This window comes from Delphinapterus leucas, unplaced genomic scaffold (genome assembly GCF_059928025.1).
Source record: "Delphinapterus leucas isolate spDelLeu-1000000601 "Yukka" unplaced genomic scaffold, BTC_Dleu_Yukka2 spDelLeu_asBTCV2_sq25, whole genome shotgun sequence".
NCBI classification, from domain to species: Eukaryota; Metazoa; Chordata; class Mammalia; order Artiodactyla; family Monodontidae; genus Delphinapterus; species Delphinapterus leucas.
The window spans coordinates 17,120,687-17,145,113 of NW_028322234.1; the positions used below are offsets into that span (position 1 = coordinate 17,120,687).

General features: G+C 59.9%; 1 protein-coding gene across 4 annotated transcripts; it reads left to right on the forward strand.

Annotated features, from left to right (window-relative positions):
* The first annotated feature begins 69 nt into the window (after positions 1 to 69).
* FZR1 (fizzy and cell division cycle 20 related 1) lies at positions 70 to 24,339 on the forward strand. 4 transcript variants are annotated; one of them, XR_016391526.1, is made up of 15 exons: positions 70 to 221; positions 16,418 to 16,499; positions 17,657 to 17,782; positions 17,882 to 17,945; positions 18,025 to 18,152; positions 18,654 to 18,736; positions 19,127 to 19,310; positions 20,117 to 20,182; positions 20,651 to 20,753; positions 20,837 to 21,021; positions 21,169 to 21,402; positions 21,702 to 21,806; positions 22,248 to 22,349; positions 22,701 to 23,668; positions 24,244 to 24,339. XR_016391526.1 is itself a non-coding variant. In XM_022557678.3 (14 exons), the coding sequence occupies exons 2-14, from the start codon at positions 16,431 to 16,433 to the stop codon at positions 22,740 to 22,742; spliced, it is 1,491 nt and encodes a 496-aa protein (XP_022413386.1). In that variant the 5' UTR covers positions 70 to 221; positions 16,418 to 16,430; the 3' UTR covers positions 22,743 to 24,339. The 4 variants fall into 4 exon arrangements, 3 of the variants coding, with proteins under 3 accessions (XP_022413386.1, XP_089761811.1, XP_022413387.1); XM_022557678.3 differs by having other exon boundaries at positions 22,701 to 24,339; XM_089905685.1 differs by lacking the exon at positions 22,701 to 23,668 and having other exon boundaries at positions 22,248 to 22,340.
* Positions 24,340 to 24,427: the final 88 nt, after the last annotated feature.

Genomic DNA, 24,427 nt, shown 5'->3' on the forward strand with positions numbered 1-24,427 from the left:
GGCGGGGCCGGCCGCGGGAGCGCGCCCGGAGGAGGGTGCCGGAGGGCGCGGAGCCGCGACCGACGCCATATTAAGGAGCGCGGAGCCCGGGATCCCGTCAGCGGCGGCCGCGGCCGGACGCGGCGTAGCTGCGCTCAGCGGAGGCGGGCGCGGCGCGGCGCGGCGCCGGGAGAGGCGGGGACGGCGGAAGCAGCGGGCGACGGGCGACGGGAGCGAGCCAGGTGAGGCGGCCGAGGTCTGGGGACCCGCCCCCTGAACCCGAGCGCGACCCCCGAGTCGGGCGGGCCTGGCAGCGGCGCGGGCCTGCCCGGCCCCCGAAACCGAGCCGGCGGCCTGGCCCGCCGCCCCCAAGCTCAGGCCACCCCCACCCCTCGGGAGCCGGCCGGACGCCGGCGCGCCGCCCCGCAAGCCGAGCTAGGCCCGGGTGACCTCAGCATCCCATCTCCCGTCCTAACCCCCACGTCCGAGCCTCCCCCTAGAGCAGGCCCTGCGTGACCTCCGCAAGCCGAGCCACCTGCAGGCCGCCACCTCCCCGCGCGGTCAGCGTCCCTGTCCTTTTGTAATTAGGTTGAGCTCTGACCGCTCCCCGCCCCAAACCGGGGGACTACCCACTGCGTCCCCCAGAACGGCAGGCCCACGCCCTAATCTGTGCTCTTCATCATTGGCCTGTCAACCCCGGGTCTCCCAAGTTCACACCATTACAGCTGGGGCCTGCCCAAATTGAAACTCCCCGCCCCAGCTGTCACAACTCTCTCCGTCTCGGACCAGCCCCCGCCCCCCGCCCGGATAAAATACAATCTGAGGTTCGTGGACCCTGGAACAGCCAGGCTGAGGTGCGGAGGCCCTGCCCGTATGGGCGCCCCATTGTGCTCACCGCGCCCCTCTCTGCTCCTGGCACACGGAAGCAGTTAGGCGACGAGTTTTGAATACATAAGTGCCCCACTGGCTCCCAGCCCGTCTGGTTTCTGCTCCCCGCACCCTTACGGCTTGACCCATTCTGGCCATGACCCACCCAGAATCCAGCGCTCCCATCTCACCACTGACCTCCCCAAAATGTGACACCGCCTGGTGGTGCCCAACTGCCCTCCAATCTGGGACCATTCTGGGTCTTCCAACAAGCACCAGCCCGGCCACCCCGGATCCCGCAAGTGTGGCACAGTCACGCCGTCACAGCCGTTTTCCCCTGCTAAAAACTGACCCCCACCTCCCATTGGTCCTGCACTGTCCAGACCTGCCCCCAATTCAAAGCCCGAGTCCCACTGTTGTGCAGCTGTCCACCCTAAACCCGTTTGGTTTTTCCCTGTTCTCTTTCCCCTCAAGTCATCCCTTGGTTCAAGGTGCCTCTCAGACTGAGAACTAGATCCCCCCACACCCAGTCCACTAAGCGATGATCTCATGCCTTTAGCTGGTGAGGCTGCACCCCACTCTCCTCGACCCCCCTCACCCTGGTCCCCGCCGCTTCTTAGCATACTTGGAACAAGGACAGTTTACCTAAAGAAAAACCATCCACGCAGACCTCATGCAGCCGGCGGGTACATGTTGTCCCCCTGGCCCATTTATGGGCAGAATGTCTTGTGGGCCGTCGTGACTGTTGATGTCGAGGGCCCCTTCTGTTTCGGCCACGCTGAGCCGGCTTTTCTTCTGAACCTGAGAGTGGAAGCAGGTGTGGTGGCCGCCCAGCTGTGCTTTGCATAGTGAGTGAGGTTGGATTGCTCCAAGAGGGTTGTGTTAAGGATGCAGGCTCCTCCCCCTCCAAACGCCGGGGCTCTGGTCCTTGGACAGCTCTTGGTTCAAAGGACAGTTGCTTTGCTGTGGCCGGGGGGCTGCGTCTCACGTGACTGTGCTGGCCAGCGTGCCACCGTGGCCATTTCCCAGGACTATCTCAGAATCTGTGCCCTGGGTGGTGCTATCTGCCTGGGGCTGGGCAAGGAGGACCTCGGAGCCTGATGAGTCTTCAGAAGCGGGTCTGCATCGATTTTCACACCAGGTCCTCTGTCTCATGCCATTCGTAGATTTTGGGGCCTCTGACTGGGGCAGGTTTTGTATACCCAGGACTTCTGGGTTTGGGGAGGCCCCGAGTGGGGTTGGTTGTGGGACCCTTCGCTCAGTGTTACTGAGACAGATGAGGATCCAAAGTCATTCAGTCTGGAGGGTCAATCCTGGGGACTTCGGCTGGCATCAAGGAACTTGGTCTTTAAGAAAGCAGCCAACTTGCAGCACCCTTGTAATCCTTCTCTTCTAGAGCAGAGGTTCTCAACTGGGGATACTGGTGATGTCTGGGGACATCTGTGGTTGTCATGACTGGGCCGCTCCTGACATCGAGGGGGTGGGGGCCAGGGGTGCTGCTCCATACCCCGCAGCGCCCAGGACGGTCCCCCACATAGGATGATCTGGCCCTGAATGTCCACAGTGCCAAGGGGGAGAGATCTTGGACTAGAGCCCTGACCGGGAGGCCTGTGAGTACAGGGACTCCATCCCCAGATGCTGCACAGGGCCCGGCGAGGCTGGGGCTGTAGAATGCTGGCTTGAGTGGGTGCGGGGGTCCTGGCCGGTCCTGGGGGTTGGCAGAGCTGGGAAGGGAGTATTTGGCTCCCCCTCTTCTGCCCCAAGAGCTCCCTGTGGTCTGACTTCTGCTCCCTCACAGGCCCCAGTGGCTTCTTGCTCGTCGGCTCCACTGATCACGGCCCTGCCCACCCCCCACTGGCCTACCCCAGGCTTTGGCCGCTTCGGAGCCTGCCTGGTGCAGGCAGGGAGTGTTTAAGTCAGGGGACAGGCGCGCAACCGGAGCCCACCGAATGTGGCACTGACAGCCTCGACGGGACGTTGGTCCCCTGACCGGCATGTCCTGTGTTCTTGGCAAGTGACTACTCTCTCCTGCCTCAGTGTCCTCAGGTGTGAATGGAAGGAGAGAACGTGCTGTGCACCCTCCCGGCCTTGTTTCCTTTAGTCATCTGACTACTGCGAGTCGTAAGAAAAAAAAAAAAGTAGAACGTGGAACCCACTCGCCTGACTTCCTGTGCTTCCCCTTTCGTCCTTCACTCGCCCTCCTTTTGTCATCTTATTTATTTTTGTTGGTAACAGCTTTCCTCAGATATAATTATTGTATTCCACAATTCACTCATTTAAGTTGTACAGATGGGTGGTTTTCAGTGTATTTACAAGGTTGTGCATCCATCACCACCATCTAGTTTAGAGCATCTCCATCTGCAGTCACTCCCCATCTCCTCCTCGGCCCCTGGCAACCACTAACCACTCTGTTTCTCTGGCTTTGCCTGTTCTGGGCATTTCATATAAATGGAATCATACAGTATGTGGCCTTTCATGTTTGGCTTTTCTCACTGAGCATCGCATCTTTAAGGTTCGTTCACGTTGCAGCATGTCCTCCCTTTTTTGTGGCTGGATAGTATTCCGTCGTATGGATGAGCCATATTGTGTTTGTCCACCAGTTGGGGGGCCCTTGGGCCGTTGGCACCTTCTGCGTATTGTGAATGGAGCTGCTAGGAACAGCCGGGCACAGTTTCTTGTGGGGCGGCCCTGCTGTTTAATCGGGACTCAGATGCCTCTGCATGCGCTCCTTGGTGGCCTGCTCCTCACCCTTAGCTTCCTGTCCTCATTTGCTGCTGACGCCCAAGGCTGGCTCCTGACTGCAGGCCCACGCGGCCAGCAGCCAGTAGATCCTCTCCTGGGTGTCCTGCGGTGCGTCCAGAAAAGGTTGCTCTTTCCACAGACCTGCCCTTCCCCCCTCCCTTACTTCCCCCAGCCTCACCTGGGTCCCTCCTTTCCGTCCCCCACATCTTTCCAGGACCATCTACATTCTCACCTGGGCAAGCAGGCCCCGTCTCCCTGCTCCCCCACCCCACCCCGCTCTGCCCAGTGCGCCACCGCCAGCCTGCAGAAACACATCTCATCAAGCCCCTCTGCCCGTCCCTTCCCCACCTCCCTGCCACCAGCCGCCCAGGGCACAGCCCAGGAGCCTGCCATTCTGGCCTTGTCACCTTTTCCTCTTTCTGCCCCCAGTATGCCCCTTACACCCCAGCCTCCCCAAACCATTCTTTCCAGACCCCCCCATGCCCTTCCCCAGATCAGAATGGGCCCAGGAACCATTGACCATCAGGGTGGGTCTCATCCCTACCAGGCATGACAGCCACCGCAGGAAGGGGGTCAGGCTGTATTTGCACTGGGTCCCACAGTGAGGAGGGGCTGCTGGGGGGAGGGGTGGAAGGATGGTGGGGGCAGGGGGAGGGAAAGGTGAGGGTTGGGGCATGTCTGTCTGTCTGTCTGTCTCTCTGCACTTACAGAAGGGCTGAGCAGCTGAGAGGTCAGTGCTAGTCTTTCAAGCCGGGGGAGAGGGGGGAAGCAACTATTCCCCCTAAGGAGTTCCCTAAACCAGAGGGTTTCCACTGGTTTAGGCGGTTGTCAAACCTGGGGGTGGGACATCCAGTGGGCGGGGCCAGGGAAGCTGCTCAACCCCCCACAGTGCCCAGGACGGCCCCCCCTCAGAGGAGGACCCACCTGAGTGTCAGCAGTGCCAGGGCTGCCCTAAACACACTAGGCATTTCCTTCTGCCACCGCCCCCTGGGACCCATGGCGAGGAACCACGGTGAGACAGATTGAGGAAGCACTTTCTATTGCTCAAGGCTGCCTGTGAGGGGGTGAGATCCCTGTCCCTGCAGGTGTGCAAGCAGATGCAGAGATGTGTAAGGGCTCTGGGGTCCTGATGGGACATCCAGCCTTGGATGGAGTCCCAAGAGTCAGGCCTCCGACATAAATCACAGTTTTGTGGCCCCCAAGTTGTTCTTCCTTTGCGTGGGGTTTGCATCATCTGGGTTGCTGCAGACCCAGACGCCTTTACGGTCTGAATGTTTCACCAAATCAGACAGGAGTGGGTGCTTTGTGTGCTGAGAGGTGGGGGGATGAGAAACTGCGCTTCAGGCATCATTTCTGAGGTTTCGAGCAGCAATCTCACATGGGGTGGAGGTGCCCTGCTGCCAGCCGTGTGCTCTTGGGGGTGTTGTCACGGAGAAAAGAGGTGTTGACGGGATTCTCCTCTCCTTGAGGCTGTGAGCCCGGGGGTGGGCCATAACTCTGGCTCCCTGCTTTGCAGCTCCTGCACCTGCCTGCACACAGAAGGGCAGTAGCCTCAGGTGAATGAATGAATGAATGAGCAAACGAATGAAAGGAAGATGCTCCTCAGGGCCCCGCCACCAGGCCCCCCTTTCCTACTGATTCCCTTCGGCCACTCGGGACGACGCGTGTCCCCCGTCCAGTGCCGGGCACAGTCCTTTCTGACTCTGGCTGTTCCCAGCCTTGTCCTTTGCTGTCCTTAGACATAAGGGGCCGCTGGATCGTTGTGTTTCCTCTGTGGGGGGAGGCCACTCCCTTCACAGGAGCCCAGGTCCTAGCCTTGTACAACCACAGCCAGCCCTCCAGCCCACAACCCTGCTCCTCCCACATCCTCAGGACAGTCCTCCCTCCTCCAAGGGGAGACCAGTCCTTTTCACCTTCGGGGGCAGCATGGGAGAAGATGGGGCCCTGCCTGGTGGCCTGTGGCCACCAGGGTACCTCCCGTGCCACACAGCCCACATCCCCGCGTGGTGGAGCGGGAAGCAGGGGCGTCTGGGACCTGTTGTGCGCCTGTCACTGAGCCCGTGAGACCAGCCCCCATTTCCTAGCGTCTCCTTTGGGTCAGGCCCTCTACCTGCTGCTTCACAGAAGCTGCACCCAGGTCACCGCAACACGTGCGGTGTTATCCCATTATCCCCAACTTTGAGATGAAGAGACTGAGGTTCAGAGAGGAGAAGTTGCTCACCCAAAGCCATGCAGCCAGTAAGGGTTGAAGCCAGGACTCAGAGCAGGTCTGTCCCTGTCTGCAGCCCGCCCTTTCTCGTCCACCCTGCTGGGACTGGTTGACGATTGTGCAGGGAAGGGGCCGCCGGGCTGGCCTGCCTGGGCCCAGGAGGAAGAGGCAGAGCCAGACTCTGACTGTAGCGGAAGAGTGGACGACCCACATTTTCTGGTTGCGTCTCTCATGTGGGACTTTTCCCCCAACCCCTCAGAGACCGGCTGGAAGAAGACGACCAGCCCCCCGCCTTTCTCGGGGGCTGGTAGTCAGGAAGCCGGGGATGGGCACCAGAGCCAGCCCCAGTCTCCAGGTTCTTCCGCCTGCATGCTTCCGGAAAGGAGGGCGCTTCCCCGAGGTGTTGGGCCCGTTGAAAGTCTGTGCCCCGAGATGACGGTTCTCAGGGAGCCCCAGCCGTTTGTCACCATGATCCCTAATTGGATGGCTCCTGCTGGGGCAGGCCGGTGGCCGTGATGACCGGTCCTGAGTGGGCGTTGGGGCTTTAGATGGCTGGACTGCTGGTGCTGGGCCTGGGGAGCCTCTCACTGCGGAGCCCGAGCAGCTGTGGGCAGGTGGGGGCGGGCGGGATGGAGCGCCCGAGCCCCTCTTCTGTGGAATGGAGATAGATAGGATGGCACCTGGGGACCAAGTTGAGTCAAGCACCTGGACTGCCTGGCGCTGTGCTGGCTGCTGGAGAGGCGCAGGTGTGCTTCGTGTCATTGCTCTCACTGTCCACATCTGTGCTCTGACGCTCTCCCTACAGGGCCAGGAGCAGTGCCCCATTCGTCTGGGACGCAGTGCCCACACTGGACCTGGCAGAGCGGCGTGCCCAGGCCCCTGCGGGCATGCTTTCTTCCCCTCCCTTCCCTGTGCCCCGTGTGGGGAGCTGGTGTGGCCAGCCCCCCAGAGGCCAGAGTTACCCTCACTCGGGGTGATCTTGCACCCCGCCCCCGCCAAGGGGACACTGGGCTACGTATGCGGACATCTGTGATCCACACAACTTGGAGGGAGTCTCCCCTGACGTTGAGCAGGTGGGGGCCAGGGAGGCTGCTCCACACCCCGCAGCGCCCAGGACGGCCCAGATGTCAGCGGTGCTGCGGGCAGGCAGGCGGCCACATGCCACACCAGACCATGCTCAGCCTCGAGCACTGAGTCATGAACCACGTCACACGGTATCTCCTTGGCCTCCGAGCCTGCAGCAGGAAAACAGCAGGACCGGTTTTAAAGATAAGCAAAGGCCTTGAGGGACTTGCAGTTTGAGCACTGCTGGAAGCAGTGCTGGCTGGGCCTCTCCAGGCCTGGTGTGAACTAGTGGAGGGTGTGCCCAGGATGCTGCCCTCCGCACCGCACACCCCCCGGGGAGGCCTTGACAGTGACAGTCAGAGGGGCTGCACTGTCATGGGTCCTGCCCCACATGCCCCTGCCTGACCTCCTTTCCTCCTCTGTGGGCTGGAGAGGGAGGGCTGGTTCCTGCCCGCACCTGGGGGCTGGCAGTGACCTGAAGTGAAAGCTTGCTCTTGGTATTGTTGCTCACGTGGGACCCCAGCCGCCTCCGGCTCCAGCTGGAAGGAGGGCTCGTGGGGCTGGGGCACTGGCTTATCTTCAGGCCCCTTGGTCCTTGCTAACCCCAGGGCCAGCCCATGCCCCATCATCTCACCAGGGAGCCTCCCTGGCCTGGCCCTACAGGGCCCTCCCCCAGCACTGCGGACACGGGGGTTGGGTCATTCTCTGGGGACGGGGGTGGGGCGCATCCCAGGCACTGGGATGTAGAGCAGCATCCCGGGCACCCACGGTCCTGACAACCACAGACATCCTCAGACCTGGCCCGGTGTCCCCTGAGGGCAGAACTACCCTGGTGAGGACCCCTGGGTTGTACTGACAGGGAACCTCCTGCTAAGCACCTGGTGCCTGGAACCCTGGCGCGCTGTAGGGCCGAGCAAGGTCGGGGTAGCGAGGAGCCGCAGGGAAGGCCTCCTCAGGAGGGGCAGCCAGCTGTTGAGCAGCCGGCTTGGAAGCAAGGGCCCTGCTCTGTCACTGAGACCTCTTCATCCAGCATGAGTCGACCTCACTCTCGGAGAGGACCGGGGCCGGGGGTGAACGTGGGGAGCGCACAGGAGGGCAGCCCTGAGGGATCAGGTGGTCTGTGACACGTGCAGACCCTACTCCTAGCCTTGTAGGGACCTCATTCTGTCCCTTCAGGTGACCAGGATCATGCCCATTTCCCAGAGGCCTAGGGTGAGGCTCGGAGACTGAAGGCTAGTCTGAAGCAATGAGAGAAGGTGTGGGCCGCCTGGCTCTTCATTCTGGGGGCCACGAGGGGTAAAGAGGAGACCCACCTTAAGGGCTGGCTTGGCGGGTGGGCGAGCCTCCCAGTGACAGTGCAGAGCAGGCAGTGGCAGCCAGCAACTGAGAACCCCAGCCCACCTCACAGACTGCGGACACCAGTCTGCAGGTGCCGGCTTCTGGGCAGAGCGTCTCCAGGGCCAGGGTTCTGGCCCCCTTGAGCAGGTTCTCATCGCTTCCTTCCCCGCTCTGTCCCCCAAGGCAGCTCTAAACCCCCTGCAGCCTGGGGGAGCCTTTCTCAGCCTCTGTGCTCGGGACTTCTTTTCAACAGAAAAGTCACTACACTCTCTCTGCCTTTTACTAGGAAACTTTGCATTGCAGATACACAGCAAAGGTGGCAGAGCGTTCCCCTGCACAGCCAGCCATGCCCCTGCTGCCCAGACTCTTCTGGTCTCGAGCTGGGGCATGCATGGTCCCCGCTGTCCCTGGCTGCTCGTTTCTTTGAATGGCCGGCGAGTTCCCATGATGCAGAATCCAAGAAGCACAGAGTGACAAGGCAGGAGGACCAGGGCTTCCTTCCTCTCCTGACCCCGTCCTCTAGTTCCTCTTCCCCAGCCGACCTTCCCAAACCTTCCAGAAATAGCTTGTTCTACACAGCATGTTGTCACGTGCACTGGGTCCCAAAGACCCCCCCCCCTTTTACTGCAGTGCCTCCTGTGGGAAGATGGGCCACACCCTTCAGGTAGACGTCTGGTCTGTAGACTTCTCTCGTCCCCTGCTTTCCTAAGCAGACTGCGGAGAAATCGCTGTACACAGGGTTTTGCCCACGCGCGCCGGAGTTTCTAAGGGTAAATTCTTAGAAGTCAGAGAGGATGTGCGTTTTTAGATTCTGAAAGCAGGTGCCAAATTCCGGCTCCTGCCAAGAGTGGGTGCGAGGGTGCGTCATCTGATCTTGGAGTTGCTCGGGGAGAGGAGGGAGCGGGCTCTGGGCTGGGTTCGCAGCCCTCTGGCCGCGCGTGCAGCCGAGCCTCTTTTTCCAGGAACCGTTTGTTTGTATCCTCTGCTGCTTTGGTCTGTCCTGAGGGTGGCAGGTACTTTTCCCGGTTGTGTCGTTCTTTCTTCAGAAAACTGTGTTTGTGGTGTATTTGCTTGCAGACACTTTTCATTTCTCCACACGTGAATTTATCAGCCTTTTCTCTCAGGGCTTCGGACTCTTCTGGTCTTCTGCAGTGCGGCAAGCAGCAGTCTTAGAGGAGGTGGGCGGGCGTCCCTGAGGTCCTGGGACCGAGGACTCTCTCGGATGCCACCTTCACTCTCTAGAATAGGCCGCTTGCAGCCTGGCGGAGCCGCAGGCCCTCGGCTCTGAGAATGGGCTGGAGCGGGGGCTCAGACCAGTTTTGTCGCCAGCATCATGTGGTTTGGGTATGACTGCGGCCGGCCAATGCTGCGAGTTCCTCCAGAGATCTTGGTTGAGGCCCTTGGCGTCTGTCTACCTCCTCACCGAGACAGCCTGGGTGTGTGGGGCGGGTGCCCCTGAGGGCACTGGCTTGTCACTTTATTTATTTATTTAACATCTTTATTGGAGTATAATTGTTTTACAATGGTGTGTTAGTTTCTGCTTTGCTACAAAATGAATCATATGAATCAGTTATATATATATATACATATGTTCCCATATCTCTTCCCTCTTGCGTCTGCCTCCCTCCCACCCTCCCTATTTCACCCCTCCAGGCGGTCACAAAGCACCAAGCTGATCTCCCTGTGCTGTGCGGCTGCTTCCCACTAGCTATCTACCTTACGTTTGGTAGTGTATATATGTCCATGCCTCTGTCTCACTTTGTCACAGCTTACCCTTCCCCCTCCCCATATCCTCAAGTCCATTCTCTAGTAGGTCTGTGTCTTTATTCCTGTCTTACCCCTAGGCTCTTCATGATTTTTTTTTTCTTAAATTCCATATATATGTGTTAGCATACGGTATTTGTCTCTCTCTTTCTGACTTACTTCACTTGTATGACACACTCTAGGTCTATCCACCTCATTACAAATAGTTCAATTTCATTTCTTTTTATGGCTGAGTAATATTCCATTGTATATATGTGCCACATCTTCTTTATCCATTCATCCGATGGTGGACACTTAGGTTGTTTCCACCTCCGGGCTATTGTAAATAGAGCTGCAATGAACATTGTGGTACATGACTCTTTTTGAATTATGGTTTTCTCAGGGTATATGCCCAGTAGTGGGATTGCTGGGTCATATGGTAGTTCTATATGTAGTTTTTTAAGGAACCTCCATACTGTTCTCCATAGTGGCTGTATCAATTCACATTCCCACCAGCAGTGCAGGAGTGTTCCCTTTTCTCCACACCCTCTCCAGCATTTATTGTTTCTAGATTTTTTTTTTTTTTTTTTTTTGCGGTACGCGGGCCTCTCACTGTTGCAGCCTCTCCCGTTGCGGAGCACAGGCTCCGGACTCGCAGGCTCAGCAGCCATGGCTCATGGGCCCAGCCCTCCGCGGCACATGGGATCTTCCCGGACCGGGGCACGAACCCGTGTCCCCTGCATCGGCAGGCGGACTCTCAACCACTGCGCCACCAGAGAAGCCCTGTTTCTAGATTTTTTGATGATGGCCATTCTAACCGGTGTGAGATGATACCTCATTGTAGTTTTGATTTGCATTTCTCTAATGATTAGTGATGTCGAACATCCTTTCATGTGTTTGTTGGCAGTCTGTATCTCTTCTTTAGAGAAATGTCTGTTTAGGTCTTCTGCCCATTTTGGGTTGGGTTGTTTGTTTTTTTGTTATTGAGCTGCATGAGCTGCTTGTAAATTAATCCTTGGTCAGTTGCTTCATTTGCAAATATTTTCTCCCATTCTGAGGGTGGTCTTTCCGTCTTGTTTATGGTTTCCTTTGCTGTGCAAAAGCTTTGAAGTTTCATTAGGTCCCACTTGTATATTTTTGTTTCTATTTCCATTTCTCTAGGAGGTGGGTCAAAAAGGATCTTGCTGTGATTTATGTCATAGAGTGTTCTGCCTATGTTTTCCTCTAAGAGTTTGATAGTGTCTGGCCTTACATTTAGGTCTTTAATCTATTTTGAGCTTATTTTTGTGTATGGTGTTAGGGAGTGATCTAATCTCATACTTTTACATGTACCTGTCCAGTTTTCCCAGCACCACTTATTGAAGAGGCTGTCCTTTCTCCATTGTACATTCCTGCCTCCTTTATCAAAGATAAGGTGACCATATGTGTGTGGGTTTATCTCTGGGCTTTCTATCCTGTTCCATTGATCTATCTTTCTGTTTTTGTGCCAGTACCATACTGTCTTGATAACTGTAGCTTTGTAGTATAGTCTGAAGTCAGGGAGCCTGATTCCTCCAGCTCTGTTTTTCGTTCTCAAGATTGCATTGGCTATTCGGGGTCTTTTGTATTTCCATACAAATTGTGAAATTTTTTGTTCTAGTTCTGTGAAAAATGTCAGTGGTAGTTTGATAGGGATTGCATTGAATCTGTAGATTGCTTTGGGTAGTATAGTCATTTTCACAGTGTTGATTCTTCCAACCCAAGAACATGGTATATCTCTTCATCTATTTGTATCATCTTTAATTTTTTTCATCAGTGTCTTATAATTTTCTGCATACAGGTCTTTTGTTTCCTTAGGTAGGTTTATTTCTAGATATTTTATTCTTTTTCTTGCAATGGTAAATGGGAGTGCTTTCTTGATTTCACTTTCAGATTTTTCATCATTAGTGTATAGGAATGCCAGGGATTTCTGTGCATTAATTTTGTATCCTGCTACTTTACCAAATTCATTGATTAGCTCTAGCAGTTTTCTGGTAGCATCTTTAGGATTCTTTATGTATAGTATCATGTCATCTACAAACAGTGACAGCTTTACTTCTTCTTTTCCGATTTGGATTCCTTTTATTTCCTTTTCTTCTCTGATTGCTGTGGCTAAAACTTCCAAAACTATGTTGAATAAGAGTGGTGAGAGTGGGCAACCTTGTCTTGTTCCTGATCTTAGTGGAAATGCTTTCAGTTTTTCACCATTGAGGACGATGTTGGCTGTGGGTTTGTCATATAGGCTGGCTTGTCACTTTAGAAAAGAGAGCAGCGTCCATGGTGGGGTGCGTCATCTGCATCTACAAGGGCAGAGCTTGAGAAGGCGTTAGTCCCGGAGCCCCTGCACCCGTGCCCATGCCTCCGTGAGTCCCTCTGTGAGGGGTCGGGTCTCGGAGACCTCATCCTGGGCTGGATGCTGGCACCCGACGGCCCCACACACTCACCCACTGCCCAATCTGGACCTCGCGTCCACCTTGGCCCTCCGTAGACAGCTGGCCGCTGTGGTGTGCCGCCACCGGCATGGCTCCTCTTCCCCTGGTGACTTGTCTCTGGCTCGCCGCCCCGCTAGGCAGGGAGCTCAGCACGGTGGGACTGTGTCCTCGCTGCTTGCTCCAGCCTAGCACCCGCCCCAGGCCTGAGGGTGCTCAGAAAACATGGGATTGGTGGGGTGAATGAAGACTCTCCGACAGACGCGTGAGCCGCACGGGCTGGGGCAGAGAGCATGCCTCTAAGGGCCCACGCTGAGGACACCCTCTTGGCAGCCACCACTCCCTAAAGATCAGCAAAGGTGGTCTCGGTGCTCTACCTTCCTCCGCCTGCCCCTAGTGTGTGCGTGTCCTGCAGTTGTTGTAACAAATTACTACAAACTCAGTGGCTTAAAACAACAGAAATTTATTCACACAGTCCTGGAAGTCAGGAGACTGGCTCGGGCCTCACGGGGCTAAAATCCAGGCGTAGGCAGGGCTAGTCCTTCCGGAGGCTCCAGGGAAGCATCTGTTCCCGCCTTTTCTAGCTTCTAGAGGCGCCGCCTTCCTGGCTCGCGGCCCTGTCCTCTATCCTCGTATCTCTATCGTATCCAGCAGTGCAGCATCTCCCGTCTCTCTCTGCCTCTGACCCTCCGCCTCCACTGGGCCCCCCGGGACATCCCCATCCCGGGGGCCTTAACCCCATCTGCAAAGCCCGTTCTGCCATATAAAGGAACATACCCAGAGCCTGGGGACTAGGAACCTCTCTGACCCTCAACAGACACATCTGTCAGCAGTGAGACGTCCGCCAGCTGCACGGGCTTCTGTAAACTGTCCCGTTGGGACGTCGCGGGCAGATGGAGGGGGGCGCGCCACACTGGGCGTACTTGCTGGAGTCGGATTCAGCGCACTCCCTGTGCAAGGACACGTGGTGCCTTAGGAGCAGCTTCTTGGAGCATCCCAGGAAACTAGTCTCCCGCCCCATGTGCTCTGAGATGACCGTGGTGCTTTGGGCTCCGCTTAGGTTCTGGCGTGCGGGCGGCATCCGAGCTGTTGTCTGGGCCCTGCCGTCTGACCACGTAGGGAGCCGCCGGGGTCTTCAGCACGGTGACTTTGGTCTGTGAACGGAGGGGCCGTGGTTTCCGTCGGAAGTGAGCTCACGTGGACCGAGAGGCTTAGACGGCTGAAGATGAGGCCCCTCGTTCCCCTGGGCCCCGCCGGCCCTGAGCTGTAGCCTAGCAGTGGCGGCCCTGGAGGTGGTGCTGCTGAGCGCACAGCCGAGTGCGCCTGCACCTGCTCTCCCGAGGGCTCACTGCCCGGCGGGCGGCACACGAGGCCCTGGTGAGGGCCGCCGCGGTTGACCACACACGTTGGGCCAGGAAGTTAGCCAGGCTCTCTGAGCCTTATTTCCGTGTCTGCAGAGCAGGGACAGCCAACTGGCCCAACTCTGGAGCTGCTAGAACAGGGCCGTGATGGCTCTTCCTGGTGTCCAGCCCCACTCGAAGCCCGTTCACGGGCCACTCTGTCGCCGTGGACGCCGGCACTGCTGGGGCTTGGTTCTGGCTTGCACTTGGCCTGGCACTGTGGTGCGAGACGGCCGGGTCCGCCCTTGGGAAACGGTCCCCTGAATGGGTGTCTCCCCCCCAGGCCAGATGCTCAGATGGGCGCCTTTGTGTCCCGCTATGGCCCTGCTGCCCAGGAGCGGTCAGGCGTGGTGAGGGCTTGCGGGGGGCCCTGGGTGGGCGCGTGGGGAGGGGGAGGTCAAGGCCAGAGACGGAGACAGCCATCCGTCATTTCAGAGACTATGTTCTGGGGCCAGAATGGACAAGTTGTGTCTAGGGACCCCTGCTGGGGCAGGAAGCCGTTGGCCAACAAGGGGGTGCCTGCTCCCAAAGGTTTACCTGAAATGAGGAGGGGGCGGAGGTGTTGCAACCCCGCTTCTCACCGAAGCAGGAAGCCCGCTGTCTGTCGACGACAGGGCATGGGTGGCTCTGGGCCAGCACGGGCTCAGAAGGGCCCCAGGCTGAGTGGAGGGAGGGCCGTGGGCACGGGGGCGGGTGGGTGTCCAGGCAGGAGCCCTGTTTCTTCCCCCACCTGACCCCTTGCCCAGCTTCAACAGCCTCATCTTTGCGAGGGGGTGCAAGCATCCAGTTCACGGGGCCGCGTGGAGGGAACGTGGAGTAAGATAGGCACGCCGAGGTGACCAGTGGCTGTGTTACTGTCCCGTGGGGTCTAACCCGACTGGCTCTGCTTCGGCCGAGCATCTGGCTTTGGGCCGAAGCCACACCAAGGCAGCCCTGTGCATCACATAATCCCGGTGAGGGACAAGGACCTGACAGGCTCGTGCTGGTGCTTCAGCCCAGGGTTAGGCCCAGGAGCTCGGAGAGGCCATTTGGGGGCACGAAAGTAGCAGTTCAGCAGATCGGCCTGAGTGTCTCGTAGTCTCCTGGTCACACAGAGAGACGCGAGCACTGGACTTTCCTCAGGTGTCTTTTTTTTTTTAAGGGCAAACGTTCTCTCTGGTTTACTTTCTGTCTGTATGGACTTGACAGCTCTGGGACCTCTCATGAGTGGAATCACACAGTATGTGGCCTTTTGTGTCTGGCTTATTTCACTCAGCATCATGTCCTTAAGGTTCATCCATGGTGTAGCAGGTGTCAGAATCTCCTTCCTTTTTAAGGCTGAGTAATATTCCAGGGTGGGGATGGAGCATGCCTTGTTTATCCGTTCACTGTGGGTGACACTTGGTTTGTTTCTCTTCTTAGCTTTCGTAAATAGTACTGGTAAGAGCCTTTGAACATTAGCTTCTGTGTGGGTCTGTTTCCTTTCTCTGGGGTGTATATCTCAAAGTGGAGTTGCTGGGTCACGTGGCTGTGTGTATTTGATTTCTTGAGGAGCTCACAGGGGCAAGGGGATGGGGAGGGAATGTTTCATGGGGACAGGGTTTCAGTTTGGGAAGACGAGAAAGTTCTAGAGGTGGATGGTGGGGATGGTTGCCCAACAACGTGAAAGGACTGAACGCCGCTGAGCTGTGCACCTAAAAATGGTGAAGATGGTGAATTTTATGTTACGTGTATTTTACCCTAATTTTTTTTAAAGGCAAGTGTGGAGGGTACTACACCTAGGAATTTGTATTCGTAAACTTAATTTCTGGCCAGCCTTCACTTTTCCAATTCTTGATACTTGGTCGGTGGTCAGAGGAGCTCCAGCCTGGAGGCTCGGGGGCCGGAACTAGCCAGCACTGCCCACGTCCAGCCCTCGGGCTGCAGCCGGAAGCGTAGGGTGACCGTGATGGCGCGAGGCCGGGGGGTGGGGGCAGAGCAGGCGCGGGGCGGGAGGCTGTGCTGGGGGGGGGGCCCCCCTCGGCGCCGCCCCCCGCCCCGAGCCTCAGGCATCCCTGGACTCTGGCCTGCCATCCCCCGGGAAGGGCACCCTGCCCTCTGAGGCGTCTGCTCTTCCCTCCCTGGAATGCTCCTCGGCCCCTCGCTGCCGCACTCTTGCTCCTCTTCCTCAGAGGCCTCCCCAGGCGGTCGGGGGAGCTGGTGGGAGCTGGGCGGAGGCGTGTGTCCGCTGGAGGCCACCATCCCCCGCCCCAGCAGGCCCTGCGCCCGGTCAGCTCCGCAGACCCCGACTGACGGGCCCGCCCCGCCTCCCTCACAGGGGCGAGGACGAGGCCCCAGGGGCGGCTCACGGCCTCGAGCGTCTGAAGCAGGAAGGCGACAAGATGGGTGCCTGTGGGGGATGGGGGGGCCTGGGGTAAGCGGGCGACCGGCCAGAACCAGGACAAAGGCGTGCGGGCCCGGTGGAAGGTTCCTGTAGAACAACCAGAGAGGAGCCCGTTTGTCCCTGTCACGTCCCGCTGGGCTCCTGGGAGGGAAGGGCCCCCACCTGGCAGGGGACTTGGCTGTCCCCGAGGAGCGCCCTGTGCTCGCCAGGCGGCAGTGGGGACCGCTGCCCACTGGCGCCGACCTCTCCCGCCCTTCCCGCCCAGGCTGACGGCCGCCATGGACCAGGACTACGAGCGGCGCCTCCTCCGGCAGATTGTCATCCAGAACGAGAACACGATGCCGAGCGTGAGTACCCAGGGCTGCCCCGCCGGCGCTGTCCTGGCCCGTTGGAGCCGGGGAGAGTTGGGGCCCAGGGGGGCGGGCAGCTGCTGGGCTTTGGCCCTCGGAGAACAGAGGTGCCGACAGGCGACAAACACGTCCTCCCCCTCGGCGGCATGGCCACGCCAGGTGTGAGATCCCCCAGCGCCTCCCTGCGCTGCCCTCCGTTGCCGGGGCCACAGACCCCTCATGCTCGTGGGCAGCCAGGGCAGAGGGGCGATGGTGGCACGGGAGGGCCCTGTTTTGCTCTTTCCTGCGTCCCCACCCCCCTCCGCCCTGTTGTGTTTCTCTGTCCTGGGCTCCCAACACGTTGCAGGCTGTGCCCGCCAGTTCTCAGCGTTCTCAGCTCCGTGCTGGGCCGTCCAGGGCGGGGCCTTTCCTGCCTCTTCTGGCTTCTGGTGTTGCCGGCAGTCCTAGGCTTACAGACCCACCCTCCAGTCTCTGCCTCATCTTCACGTCCCCCCTCACTCTGTGTACCGGTGTGTCTATCTCTTCTGAGAACACCAGGCCTTAGGTTTAGGGCCGCCCTGCTCCAGTATGACCTCGTCTCAACTTGATGACACGTGCAAAACCCCCATTTCCAATTAAGGTCACATCCCAAGTATCAGGGTTCGGGACTTCAGCATATCCTTTTGGGGGACACAGTTCAACCTACAGCAGATCCCTTGTAGAAAAAGGGACATTCCTGGGACATTCCCACTGCCTAGTTCTGGGGCTGAGTCGTGGTCTGATGGGGGAATAGCCTTGTGTGTGGGGAATGGGGCTGGCAGGACGACAGGCTCTCAGTGTTGGGGGACAGATGCTCTTGTTCTGTGCTGTCAACGTTCCCGTCCTTTGGTGACCGCTGAGAAACGGATCTCAGCACGTGGCGGTGTCCATGGTCGGGCTTTCGCTCCCCGGCCTCTTCCCACCCACGGAGCCGGGTGGACGAACTGAGCCCCAGACATGGTGCCGCTAGCAGGTTCCAGCACGTGGGTCACTACCAAGATCAAACCCTTGTTCAGCGGCCAGAGGCCAAGGGCGAGGAGGCACAGTGGGTGGGGCCTCAGTCGGGGAGGAGAGAGGCTGACCTTGGGGTGCTCTGGGGGCTCTGAGGCACCCAGCCCACCCTGCTGTCTTTCCAGGTTGCAGAGATGCGGCGAACCCTGACACCCGCCAACTCCCCCGTGTCCTCCCCCAGCAAGCACGGGGACCGTTTCATCCCCTCGAGAGCCGGCGCCAACTGGAGCGTGAATTTCCACAGGATCAACGTGAGGGGGGTCGGGAGAGGGACCCTGACCGCGCAGCCTTGGGGCACGGGCCAGGTCCTTCCCACTCAGCCCTACCTCCTTCCCCTCCCTGTCCCGCAGGAAAATGAGAAATCTCCCAGCCAAAACCGGAAAGCCAAGGACGCCACCTCGGACAACGGCAAAGGTCCGGACTCAGGTACCCCCGCCCCCCGCCCCCTCCGCCCCACCCCCCAGCCCAGCCTCACGGAGCTTGGTGCCCACAGACGGCCTGGCCTACTCGGCTCTGCTGAAGAACGAACTGCTTGGTGCCGGCATCGAGAAGGTGCAGGACCCGCAGACGGAGGACCGCAGGCTGCAGCCCTCCACGCCTGAGAGGAAGGGCCTCTTCACGGTGAGCCCCACTGGCTGTCCCCGGCCTCCGGTCTCAGCCTCTACGGGCATCTCCTCCCATCTCAGCCCTGCCGGGGGGCTGGAATACAAGAGGCGCGGGGGCCCACTTAACCCCGTGCCCCGCACCAGGCCTGTCGCCCTTCTGTGCGCCTGTGGGTTGGAGGGACCTAGGACCAGTGCCGCATGCAGGGTGGAGGGGCGGGGCCTCAGCCTGAGCCGCCCTGCAGCCCACCTCCCCGTTTGGGCCCTGGAGCAGCGCCAGAAGGCCTGGCTTGGGTCCCTCAGGAGACGGGGCTGAGGGGCTGGTGGCTGCATGGGGGCTGGAGAGACAGGCTGATGCCAGCAGCCCTGCAGGAGGACGCCTTGGGTGCGAGGCTTGGTTTGCCCGGGACGCGCATCTCTAGTCAGAGCCTCTCCCAGTTTCGGCGCACCCTGGACTCGGGCACAGGGCACAGGGCTTCCGGGACGCAGCATCCACTCAGTGGGTGTCCCCTGCCCCCAGTATTCCCTCAGCACCAAGCGCTCCAGCCCCGACGATGGCAATGACGTGTCTCCCTACTCCCTGTCCCCCGTCAGCAACAAAAGGTGAGTCCAGACCTGCACTGGCTGGGGGGCAGCTGGCAGGGCCCGGGAGCTGCCATCAGTTCTAGAGCTGTGTACGGGGTACGGGGTGGCCCAGAGGACCCCCCTCATTGGGGACTTGCTGCGGGCCCAGACCAGGTGCTGGGAGCCTGAGAGGGGTCCTGCAGGAGGCGCCGGGCAGAGGGGAAGGCGGGGCTTTCGGAGCTCAGGGCGGCTGAACATCCAGTGGTGGAGGGGTTGGTGGCCGTGGGGTCACCCACGGGTTTGGGATCACAGAGTGACAGAGTCGGGACAAGCGGGAAATGACGCAGCCTCCCAGGGCCACCGGGAGGAGATGGCATCTCTGCAGTTCTGTGCAATTGTTGCCAAATCTCTGCCTCGGTCTCCCTGCAGTCAGAAGTTACTGCGGTCACCACGGAAACCCACCCGCAAAATCTCCAAGATCCCCTTCAAGGTCCTGGATGCGCCCGAGCTGCAGGACGACTTCTACCTGAACCTGGTGGACTGGTCATCCCTCAATGTACTCAGCGTGGGGCTGGGGACCTGCGTGTACCTGTGGAGCGCCTGCACCAGCCAGGTGGGCGCTGCTGAGCCTGTGCGCATGCGCACGGGCTTCGGGGTGGCAGAGCGGCTTCCTACGGTAGCCGAGCCGGGCCGGGGCCTGTGTGAAGGTTGGGAGTGTTGCCGGGGACCTCCAGAGCCTGGGGCAGCTCCCGGCCACCCCCTTCTCCCAGGCCTGTCTCCTCAGTGTGCAGACTCTCCTGGGGTCGGTCAGCAGGGGTGAGCGGAGGCCCACGCCCATCCCTGCCCTGGGCTGGCTTCCGAGAGTCAGGAGTCCTTGCTCCCCGACCTGAGCTCCAGCCTCCGCCCGTGCCAGCAGAAGAGGCACGGTGTCCGGGCCCAGCTGAGTGCAGTGTTCCCCACCCAGCAGTAAATGCCTCGGAGTGGCTGCTGGACACATGTGGGCTCAGGGTCTGCAGGACACAAAGACCCTGCAGGTGGGGTGTTTGAGGGACAAAACCAGATGCAAGTGGGTTCAGAGAAGGTGAGCGAAGCCAGCACAGGGAGGCCGACGCACACGCACACGCACACACACACACACACACACACACACGCCTGTGGCCGACACCTGCTGCAGGGATCCCCCCGGGCGTGATGCCTGCGTCCCTCCAGGCTCTGTGCAGTCAGCATCCCTGTGCTTGGGTGTGTCCCCTCCTGGCCTGTGGCTTCCCGAGCCCCCTAGCCGCCTTCTACTGGGTCCCAGCACTGATGCCAATGCCCCTAGGCCTGAGGTGTGAATGAATGGGTGGACAGACAGATGGATGAATGGACAGTCTGGATCTTGAAGGAGCAGTGGGCACCAACTGCTCCCCCTTCTGCTAGGTGACCCGGCTCTGTGACCTCTCCGTGGAAGGGGACTCGGTGACCTCCGTTGGCTGGTCTGAGAGGGTCAGTACACTAGCCCTATCACCCCGCTGGGCAGGGTTGGCCCAAGGGACGTCGACCGGCCCTCACTGGAGGCGCCCTCGGCAGTGATGGGGGCCTTGGAGACCCAGAGGAGCCAGAATCTGGCCTTGTGGTCACTTGTCCAAGCCCCAGTGACACCTGTGTCCCCAGCTGTCCCCAGCCTGGTAGAGATGGTTGGAGTGACAGAGATTCGGGGGCAGGCTCGCTCCACATGTTGAAGCATGCGGATCTTGAGCCACATTGCATGGGTTTTAACAGTTCCACTCTCTGTACAACCGTCTGCCCAGAGAGTTCCTAGGAGGGGTGTCCGAAGGGGCGCGTGTTAGAGACCTTGAGAAAAGTGGGCCCAAGGCACTGTCGCGGGGAGGTGAGGGGAGCTCCCTGGCCGCCCAAGCAAGGGGTCCCCACACAGGGGCCTGATGCCCGCTCTTGCCCGTTTTGTCGTCCTAGGGGAACCTGGTGGCCGTTGGCACACACAAGGGCTTCGTGCAGATCTGGGATGCGGCCGCAGGGAAGAAGCTGTCCATGCTGGAAGGCCACACGGCACGCGTCGGTGAGGAGCCGCTGGGGGCCCGGGGGTGGGTGGGTCCCGAGGGGCCGGGCCACGTCCTCATCCCACCCTCTGCCCGGCCGCAGGGGCGCTGGCCTGGAACGCCGACCAGCTCTCGTCCGGGAGCCGGGACCGCATGATCCTGCAGAGGGACATCCGCACGCCGCCCTTGCAGTCAGAGCGGCGGCTGCAGGGCCACCGGCAGGAGGTGTGTGGGCTCAAGTGGTCCACGGACCACCAGCTGCTCGCCTCAGGGGGCAACGACAACAAGGTAGGTCCAGCCCCTGCCCTCCCTCCCTCCCCGCCAGCCTTCGTACTGTGGAGCAGGGGTGACGGGTGCACCCCAAGGGAGGCCAAGATGGGCCCTGCCTTCCCTTGGGGGCCAAGCTGCCCGGGCCTCACAGCCCCGTCCCCGCAGCTGCTGGTCTGGAACCACTCAAGCCTGAGCCCTGTGCAGCAGTACACAGAGCACCTGGCGGCCGTGAAGGCCATCGCCTGGTCCCCGCACCAGCACGGGCTGCTGGCATCCGGCGGCGGCACAGCCGACCGCTGCATCCGCTTCTGGAACACTCTCACGGGGCAGCCGCTGCAGTGCATCGACACCGGCTCCCAGGTGTGCAACCTCGCCTGGTCCAAGCACGCCAATGAGCTGGTGAGTGCGGGGCGCAGGAGGCCAGGCCCCAGCCGTCCAGGTCTGGCAGAAGCTGACCCGGTACCTGTGCCCAGTGACTGCAGGAGAGGCCCGAGGGCTCTCATGTGCAGTGTGGTTCCCTGTCTGGAGTCAGTCATCGACCAGGGTGTGGGGTTGAGGGCTGACACCTGTGGTCTCTGCACGCTGCGGGCGTGCCTTGGTGTCCTTGTGCCTCGGTGGGTGTGTCTGGGGGGGTCTGTGCCCTGGGGCCACTGGAGGGGGGAGCCCCAGGCTCTGACAGCATTCTCTGTGTCCCCTAGGTGAGCACGCACGGCTACTCGCAGAACCAGATCCTCGTCTGGAAATACCCATCCCTGACACAGGTGGCCAAGCTGACCGGGCACTCCTACCGGGTTCTCTACCTGGTGAGTCTCCCCAGCTGGGCCCGGTTCCTCCATCTGGAACAGCTTCGGGCTCTGGGACTGAACTGCAGGGTGCAGCATCATCACTCTGAATCTGTTTCACCAACACCCCTGCCCTGTGAGCAGGGGCAGCTCTGCCTGCCTTTATAATCTCCAGGTGTTTGTTTCCACATAAAAATAGAAGATGCCACGAATAACCCACATCCAACCTCTCAGATCATCTCTAGATGTTTCACCAAATAACCACTTGCACGTGTCTGGAGAAAGGAGCCCCTCCCCAAATCCACTCACTCTTCAATATTTTGGTTTTTTCTAGAAAAAAGTTTTGTGCTTAAACCAGCAAATCCTTTGCCCAATTGCACAGAGCGGGGTGTGGCATCCTTTGTGTTCTCATGGCTTTGCCCATAGGCCACAAGGACAGAGGGGGTCTCTCTTCTCCCGCAGGCCATGTCCCCTGACGGAGAGGCCATAGTCACTGGTGCTGGAGATGAAACCCTGAGGTTCTGGAATGTCTTTAGCAAAACCCGTTCGACAAAGGTAAAGTGGGTCGGTATCAGTGCCAGATGTTCCCCCATGTGTATGCCCTCAGCCTGTCTTGGGGCCTCCTGCCCCGCCCCCGCCGCTCAGCCAGCCCGAGTCACCCCGTCAGCTGTGCCCTCCCCGGGATCCCCACACCCCCTCTCTCCTCCTGCATCACCTGGTGTCCCTGCACATCCTGGGGCACTCGCCGCGCAAGGTGCCTGCACAGGCCCCTCCTCAGGCCCGGAGCCTCGGGGTCCCTCCAGGCAGAACTTCCTTCCTGTGCCCAAGCGGCTGGCGCCCGGCCCAGCCTCGCAGCTGGCCCCTGCGGGAGGTCACCGGACCGAGGGCTCAGCATCGCTCCTGTGTGCCCTGCAGGAATCCGTGTCCGTCCTCAACCTCTTCACCAGGATCCGGTAAACCCGTGGCCGTGCCGTCCTGGTTGCAGAGCGCCACCTCTCAGCGTGCATGGACCCTCCCCTCCCCTGAACATGGGCCCCAGAGGAAGACAGGCAGCCAGGGTGGGGCGGGAGCCGGTCCTGGAGAGACCCTGAAGGTTCTATTAAAGCCTGATTGTGAACCCTGTCAGCCGGTGTTTGGGGCGGGGCCGGGCTCGGGCACCAGCAGGAGTGGGGCCTCCGGATCCCTCCACCCTGGGTGGCCCCGGCTCAGACGGCTGTTCTCGGAGCGGGATGGACGCCTCCTGGATGCCGCCCCCTTCCGTCCGTGTCCGTCACCGCCTCGCTGGGGCTTCAGGTTCTGCCCGGAAGCTTGTGCTCACTGCTGCCCACACCTGCTACGGGACAGATGGCTGGACACCAGGCCGGTCGGCCGGGGAAGGGCCTGGCAGGATGGCGGCTCAGGTTGGCCCGTGGATCGAAACGACGTCCCCACTCGAGAGGTTTCTTTGCAGCCACCTCTGCTCTCCCTGCCCCAGCAGCCGACCGGTGGCTCTTTCAGGGGCACGGCATTGGGAGCAGGCCACACGCCAAAGGAGGTCACCTTGAGGTGGACTTGTTGTCTGAGGGAGACTGATGTGGGACCTGTTCGCCATGATGGCTCGCCCCAACTGTCTTTGTCGCTCACGGGGTCACAGCCGACTGTGGTTCTTGCAGCTTGCTGGGCGGCCGGTCAGGGTAACCTGAGGGCAGAATTGACCCTGCGGGTCAGGTCCTGTGGGCGCCCAGCCCTCCTCCCCAGCCCCTTCTCCTCCAGGCCACCTTAGTGGGTCCTGTCCATCTGCGCCTTCGGCTGCGGGAGGGGGCACCTGAGGGTTCCCCCAGAAGCTTCCTGAGCTCCCCCTGACCCTGGGCCCACCTCATTGTCCTCTTCTGCCCTGTTCTCAGGTGAGACGGAGGAGGGAGGTGGGGCCGGTGTGTGGCCAGGGGCCTGAGCAGCCACCCTGCCTCTCCTCCTCTCCCCTTCCCAGGTCGGAGGACATTGATGGACGTGGCTTGGGCAGGGCGGGGGTCCAGCGTGGCCGGGGGGGGCCCCGCAGAGCCCCATTGGTCACCCCGGCTCTGCCGGAGCCCCCGCTCCTCCGGTTGTGAGGGCCTTGTGCTCTGCTCAGCCAGCCACACATGTGCATGTGTATATGTGTATCTGTGACTTTCCTTTGGATTTGTTTCTGTGTTTCTGTAAATCAGTCCCCAAAATGTTAAGGCTTGCTGGGGGAGAGCAGTGGCCCACCCCTACCCCTGGGGGAGACAGAGGTCACAGCTCTTAAGGTCTTCTTCGGAGGGGCAGGCGGCTGAGCCTGCATGAACTTGGGGAAGGGTGGCTCCCACCTCCCGGCCCATCCCGGCTGCTTGCTGGGGACGGGCGGGGATGAGCAGGGACAGTGTACATAGATGTGTGTATTCCGATGGGTCTAGATTTTATTTTTGTTTGTTTGAGTTTTGTTGTGTTTTTTTTAAATAAGAGAGCAGTCCTTTGTCTACCGCACGCCTGGCGCAGGTGAACCTCGCTCCTCCTGGAATTCAGCATCGCCGTCATTAAACCATGTGCGTCGTGCCCAGCTGGGGCTGCCTGTTTCTCGATCCATCTGGAGTCTGCACACACCGGAACCCCAGAGCGGCCTGAATGTCACAAACCGGTGGGGAATG